At 40.7% G+C, this 7,037-nt stretch overlaps 1 protein-coding gene across 9 annotated transcripts; it reads left to right on the top strand.

Moving 5' to 3' along the window:
- The first annotated feature begins 1,004 nt into the window (after positions 1 to 1,004).
- LOC136550087 (enoyl-CoA hydratase 2, peroxisomal-like) lies at positions 1,005 to 6,011 on the top strand. Of its 9 annotated transcripts, none has more exons than XM_066541548.1 (11): positions 1,005 to 1,902; positions 2,004 to 2,026; positions 2,111 to 2,213; positions 2,828 to 2,901; positions 3,072 to 3,144; positions 3,408 to 3,447; positions 4,037 to 4,109; positions 4,191 to 4,362; positions 4,709 to 4,779; positions 5,394 to 5,567; positions 5,641 to 6,011. In XM_066541548.1, exons 1-11 carry the CDS (start codon positions 1,861 to 1,863, stop codon positions 5,732 to 5,734), a joined length of 939 nt encoding a protein of 312 aa, XP_066397645.1. In that variant the 5' UTR covers positions 1,005 to 1,860; the 3' UTR covers positions 5,735 to 6,011. The 9 variants fall into 9 exon arrangements, with proteins under 9 accessions (XP_066397645.1, XP_066397648.1, XP_066397644.1 ...); XM_066541551.1 differs by having other exon boundaries at positions 1,005 to 1,926; positions 4,191 to 4,341; positions 5,402 to 5,567; XM_066541547.1 differs by having other exon boundaries at positions 1,005 to 1,926; positions 4,191 to 4,341.
- Positions 6,012 to 7,037: the final 1,026 nt, after the last annotated feature.

Here is a 7,037-nt window from a genome sequence, read left to right as displayed (position 1 = left end):
TCCGTACCCATTTGATTCATTAAAGATTGATCTGGCTGATCCCTACTATTAGCGTACCCATAGAGCCACTTAGTAGGCAAATTCAGACTCTCTTCTTCTAGTTCAATAGTTTCACCACCATCATCTACCCAAGCTTCCTCTCTATCCCCAATTTCCATAGCCTTAAGGAGACTGATGCATGAAGATTCCATCACCTCTCTATTAACATCATTATCTAGCATTTCCATAGCAAAGAGCTGGCTGAGATCCCTTAGTGTCTTACTTCCACTCGACATAGACTTCTTAGGTTGCTTATCCCGAGACTCATCTACTTCCTTCCCTTGGTTAGTAGAATCAGAAGCCTTGTCATTTTTAGGACTAGTAGGACCACTCTCCTTCTTCTCTTCATTTGATAACAGGTCATCCTCATCCAGATCAGTATCACCATCAATTCCATCTCCACCATCATCTCCATCTTTCTCAGACTTGTCAGATAACTGCTCAAAGCCTTCTGTCTTAAAACTGATCACAAAGAGCTCATCCTGCATTTCCATGACTCTCTTCTGAGGAATCTTGACTGGATTCCTGCATTTTACTTTAACCCTCACCATGGCAAAGAAACTAGCAAATAGAGATTGCCAGTCTACCTCCACTAATTTCCCAACAGTAGAAGCCACTTGCCTAAAGGTGACCCAATCACACCATTTAGGAGGTACACCCCTGACTTGCACCCAAACCTCAATCAAGCAACTCACTGGCTCAATATTTCCATTCCACACCTTTAAAGAAGCCATCACTGTACCCTTTTCCAAGTAGAAATATAAAATCTTATTGATCACAATCCTGTCAACTCTCTGTCCAGGAGGAAATCTCACCAGATAACTGAACTCATCCATACTCCTTAATTGCCAAGACCAGTCTACATCAAATAAATCCCTAAGATTCCTTAGAATAGTCTCTTGATCCATCTCACCCTCTTCTATTGTGAAAACTCCGCAGTTCTCAAAACTATTCCACAACTTAAACCTATCATCATCTGGAGAAACATCCACATGGAAGAAACCCAGGCCCTTGCAAGAGCTGCCCATAAACTGCACCACTTGTTCAGGCTCACTCCACCCGGGACACTTTTCAGCAATGTGATCTTGACGAAAACACACAAAACAAACTTTGGGTTTGGAACAAGTGGAAACAAAGTGTCCTAATTTTCCACAGTTGTAGCAGACCACTTGAGATGCCCTATTAGTTCCAGACTTTTCACCTTCTATCACCTGACCAACAACCTGATCCAGCACTTGATGAGCAGAGGTATTCTGTTCTTGAGAAACTGGTTGTTGTTCCAAAGCTTTGGATTGGTGTTGTGGCTATGGCTGTTGAGGTTGCTGAGGTTGCTGACGACCGTGTTGCTGGCCTGCTGAACTCAACCCCCAATTATCAACAACACCTCTATTAGCAGAACGAGAACCCTAACCTCTCTGTCCAACAGCATTAAATTGATTCTGTCTAGATTGCTGTCCCTTATTATAGAATTGTTGCTTGGGAAGATGATTTGGGAAGAACCCGAACGGACCTGGTGGTGGTGGAGGATACGGCCCCATCGGAGGTCCCAAGATTATATTCTGTCTTGTCTGCAAAGCTGCTATCTGATTGCATCTCGCCGCCGGAATTAACTAAGTATCTGCCGCTGACGGCTGTGATGAGATTCTATTCTGTCTTGTCTGCAAAGCTGCTATCTGATTGCATCTCGCCGACGGAATTAACTAGGGTAGCTCGATTCAGCGTCGCGGGCTAGCAGCTACGACTACTTAACAATGGCTCGCGCGGCGCCGATGATCGCCACCCGCTCCACCTTGGCTTCGCCTCCTGGCATTGTCCTGCACAATGGCGCGCTCCGCCTCCGCGACGGCCATTGACCCTGCCATGGTTCTCTCTCATAAGTTCCCCGAGGTCACACGGCTTTCGCTAGCTCTCCGTCCTCGATCACCGGACTCTTCTGGCTTGACGAGAGCTGCTCTGTTCTGCAGGTCGCGTCCGCGTACGATGAGAGGTCGCCACCGCCCACGATCTTCTCGATGGAACGTCACAACGGCTGCTCGGAATGGCTGATGCATTTTTCACTTGGTTGGTGCAGGGATGTGGCGCTGTACGCGCTGGGGGTGGGAGCTTGCAATGCAGATGCAGCGGATGAGAAGGAGCTTCAGCTGGTGTACCACAGGGATGGGCAATCCATTAAGGTGCTCAAGATGAGTTGGTGGGGGTGTGTCCGCTTGATTTTTTTTTTTTCCTTTTAACCATTGCATTGCATTCATCGGAGTGTTGAGAAGAGTGTTCAAATCCTAATTCGGTAGGAGTAATTCCTGTGTTGTACCCAGCACCTGGTGCAAACTGATTTTGGATCATAGTCGCTTGATGTTTGTCAAAATTAACTCAACATGGAACATGAATACTGTAGCTGGGTCATCTCAACTTGGAGGTTACTACCCCTCCTGGAATTTTATATGGTACACACCATAAAAAGCACTTCCTTTTCTCCAATCACAGATTAAGCCTCCCAATCTTTGATCTAGTTACTTTACCTTCAATATCAGTAATGCATAAGAATCTTCATTTAAGAGAGACCTCTGTCACGCAAAATCAAGGTTGTTTAGTCATAAGTCTGAAGTAACAGCCTAACAGGTATAAATTACTTTTGGTATGCTCATGCTACCATGGACCTATGTATCGCACTAGTGCACTGTTGTTTCTTACTGTGAACTAAATATTTGTAATTTATTTAATCGGAGTCTATTTATGTGGACATTTCCATATCTCTAGCTATTTAAGAAATTGTCCCTTGCATGTCGTGCAGGTTTTACCTACTTTTATTTCTGTACTTAATGCAAAAACTGGCGATGGGTTTTACATGGATGTCCCTGGGCTTCAGTAAGAATACTTTTCACATATTTACTGAACTTAATCGTTGGGTTACTGTGGTTTCATTAAAGTTACACAATATTTGACCTTCATTTTTTTTGTCTCTAGTCAGTCAATCCTTGATAGGGTACTGTCAATATACTTACACTTGAACAATTTGGCTTGTTTCTGTTCTCCAGCTATGACCCAGCACTTTTACTGCATGGTCAGCAATACATAGAGATATATAGACCAATTCCTTCACGAGCTAATGTAAGTTGTACACCAAAATTGTTAGTCTTGAAAGAGTAACTCTTCATGATCTATGGGTTAACATGTGATGTGTGATCTAGATAGCAGATGGTAAATTTCTTTTAAAAAAATAGGGCCTTACATCCTCTTTATTATAAATTGACAGACAGAAGGCATATGCCTGCATTAAGTAAATCTATCATATTTCCTTTACTATTTAACATATTTTTCAATATTTACTATTTTGTACCCCAAAATATGATTGACCTTTTTCTTTTCCCCAGGTTGCTAACAAAATTAAAATAGCTGGTTTGCATGACCGAGGTATTCTCGCCGTGATATTTGATCACTCAATTTTGATTGTTTTGTTTCTTCTTTGTTCTTTCTATCTCGGTATCTCCATGGTAAAATGTGTGGCCAAGGTTGAAGATTCTAGTATAGTTATTAATAGCACTAATTCACCCATGTAATCTGAGCCTCTCAGCTAAACTAGTGATGCGATACATTGTTTTGATATGTGAGCAGGATCTCTATGGTGTCAGACCATGAAAAGATTTCTTCTTCCAGTCTTTTGAAGATTTATTCTGCTATAGCCTATAGGCTTATTATAGCTTACTAGTTTGAAATTTTGGCTCTTTCAGTGTTATCCATAGTAATGTTCTAAAATGCAAAAATATGAAGTAAATATTTTACTGGGACCATAATTCCTTGTATCTGTAACTCGATTAAGAAATCAAGAGAATTTCCCTTTTAATGTTGAATTCACAATTACGCCTGACTTCTTATGCTCAAATACCTTGTCCAGAAGTGAACAATATAAGTGCATGTGTTGATTGGAACAAGTACATGGTTAATGTTGCTCTTGTGCAGGGAAGTTATACTTCATCTAAAATGCCATGTCCCTCTTTTGCAGGGAAGGCCGCTATTGTTGAAGTTGAAACACTAACCTGTCTTGAAGGTTCTGGTGAAGTTTTGTGTATGAATAGGTCGGTACTTTTTTCGAACAATTGAGCTATACAGCTTGACTGGAATGAGTGAATAACCCATTGATGCGACACCTGGCACAGGAGTACTATCTACTTGCGTGGTGCTGGTGGCTTCTCCAACTCTTCACAACCGTTCTCATATGCCACTTATCCTTCTAATGAGGTTTCCGATGTTACATTTCCAGATTCCACACCTTTTGCTGTGTATGAAGATCGCACTCAGAAATCCCAGGCACGATACTTCATTCCATATGTAAATTTCTTTCTGAAGTTGTATTTGCAATTGCTTATTTCTAGCGAACATGCAGGAGAGCTTCTTATCTTTATATTTCCATTATTTGTACGCTTGTTGCAACACAGCTCTTCTTTGTAGTTTGATTTGTTTTGTTGAATTTATCTGTCCTATGTGGAAGGCATCTCAAATACTGCAATTCTTTTTTTTCCCCTTAACACAATATCTTTCAAGGCTGTTATTACATTTAGCAGCGCTGTTTTTCTCTGGTCAAATTTGACACACAACTTCAGATTAGGAAATATTAATCAAAGTGTTACAAAGTTGTCCTATTTTAAATCTCTGAGGTTTCTCTCTGTTGGTTCAGGCACTACTCTGCGGGTTATCTGGCTATTTTCATCCTTTGCATTCAGATCCCATCTTTGCACAGACTGCCGGGTATGTTGCTTTAGCTACTAGTTACAACTCATCTTCAGTTCCAGTTTGGAAATAAAAGCATTATTTTTTAACGTAAAATAAAAGCATTATTACTAGAGTTTTACTATTTTGCAGCTACTAGAGTTTTTTGCTTTTTTAGAGAGAGATTACTAGAGTTTTACTATTTTGCATAAAATCAACTTGTTTATAAATCTCTATCCATTGCCTTGGATGAAGGGTATAGTTTGCAATGCTTATCTGACTTAATGGGCCAGCGCCAGCTAAACAACTAATCCCGGCGTTGGCTATTGCTAAAGTAACTGCAGCTGCTGTTCATGTGCTGTGAATCCTCAGATCCTCCTTTGGCCGAAGCACACAATAAATTAATGCATTTTTCTGATGCTGAAGTAATGCCAATTTCATGTTGTTAAGTTGGTAGTCGGTAAGACTATACGAGATATGTTACAGTTTTTGCTCCATTTCTGGATGATCTCTAGATTTGACTGGCTCTGCTCTTCAACTCGCTAGCATTTCCTGCTCTGGTCTAACGTCAAATGTATTTGTACATCTATCTGATCCATCTTTCATGCACAATTGCATTCTCAAACAGATTAACCTGAACTTGAAACTTGAAGGTTTACAGGCCCAATAATGCCTGGACTTTCAACGCTTGGATTTGCTGTTCGAGCTATCATGAGGTCATTCTGCAACATGGAACCAACAGCCGTGAAAGGTATCTCCTGCCGGTTCCTGCACCATGTCTACCCAGGGGAAACTCTGGTTACTGAGATGTGGCTTGAAGGACAGAGGTAATGCCATGCTTTTTGGCAGCATTTTGATTCGGTAGAGCTCCATGAATACATTCCATGTTTTTGTTTTCAGTCGAAGGGTGTCCTACAGAACTAAGGTGAAAGAGCGCGGTCGAGCAGTGCTCTCAGGATACGTGTTACTCCAAAACGTCCCTTCACCACTGTAAGCCTGTAAGGTGAACGAACTGTATCCTGTGCTCTCAGTCACAGCAGTGTCATCTCAAGAAAGGAACCGCAGCAAAGTCGTCTCAAGAGTTGACAAACAAGGGACAAGGCAATTTCTTTCAGCTGGTGTTTTTTAGCATGAGGCTGTGTTTAGTTGGATGGAATTTAGGAATTTGGCTACTGTAGCACTTTCGTTTTTATTTGGCAATTAATATTCAATCATGGACTAATTAGGCTTAAAACGTTCGTCTCGCGATTTCCAACCAAACTGTGCAATTAGTTTTTTTTTTCGTCTATGTTTAATGCTCCATGCATGTATCGCAAGATTCGATGTGATGGCTGCTATAGCACTTTTTGAAAAAAAAAATTGGAACTAAACAAGGCCTGAGTTATTGTCGAGTGGTTTAGGAACCCAACGGCATGTTCGCTGGTTAGTTTCTGGGCTGATAAATTCGGCTGGTGTTAGTTTGTTGTGAGAGGAAAACATTATTAGCTGACTGATAAGCCCTGGCTAAAACCAACAAGCGAACAATCTGTAAATCTTTGGGGAATGGGTTGTAGATTTCCGATTGTGAATTTGTAACAAAATCCTGTGTAGGCATCCATGCATTCCTCGTGCAGTCATGCTATCAGTGAGCTAACGTTAACGTACGTCCACATACGTCGTTAGTAGGGACCTGTTCGCTTGTCTGGATTCTGAGGAATCTGGATGGTTTGGAGGAATACTGAAGAAATTTGTAAGAAAAAAATACTGTTTCGAATGAAAAAAAAAAAACAGATTAAACCAGGTTTAAGGGCACGCGGCCATATTGCCATGAAATTCTTTGGTATTGCTTGTCTTACGAGTATAGTTTTCTCCGATGTTTGAACACACCATTTTATGAAACTACTATTATGCATATGCTTGTGTTGAGCCTGCCTTAAGAACGGAAGATGAGGTTGTCTTGATCCACTATATTTCCACACGTAACAGTACGGTGCATATTTTGATAGTAAAAGAAATCTACAGTACTGCTACTAGTTACTCTTAATTAGCAAAATTTTGAAAGATTGGTCATTAAATTACACATTTTTTTTCTCACGTCAATTACGTTGTCTCGTACAAGCAGCCGGAAGAGTTTTTTGCAATCTGAAGATAATCAAAACTTAGGCTTTGTTTAGTTTCTCCCGTAAAATTTACTTCGTATCACATGGAATGTTTGAACATATGTATGGAGTATTAAATATAGACTAAAAAATAACTAATTGCACAATTTGTGACTAATTTACGAGACGAATCTTTTAAGCCTAATTAGTCCATGATTG

The sequence above is a fragment of the Miscanthus floridulus genome, chromosome 4 (assembly GCF_019320115.1).
Source record: "Miscanthus floridulus cultivar M001 chromosome 4, ASM1932011v1, whole genome shotgun sequence".
In the NCBI taxonomy this organism is placed as follows: domain Eukaryota; kingdom Viridiplantae; phylum Streptophyta; class Magnoliopsida; order Poales; family Poaceae; genus Miscanthus; species Miscanthus floridulus.
This window is presented reverse-complemented; position numbering and strand designations above follow the sequence as displayed.

Excerpts from the sequence above, each read along its gene's own strand:
- LOC136550087 (XM_066541546.1), top strand. The coding sequence starts at position 1,861 with ATGGCGCGCTCCGCCTCCGCGACGGCCATTGACCCTGCCATGGTTCTC. Across the intron at positions 3,448-4,036 it reads AGCTGGTTTGCATGACCGAG|GGAAGGCCGCTATTGTTGAA; the intron begins GTATTCTCGCCG and ends CCTCTTTTGCAG. Across the intron at positions 5,568-5,640 it reads ATGTGGCTTGAAGGACAGAG|TCGAAGGGTGTCCTACAGAA; the intron begins GTAATGCCATGC and ends TTTTGTTTTCAG.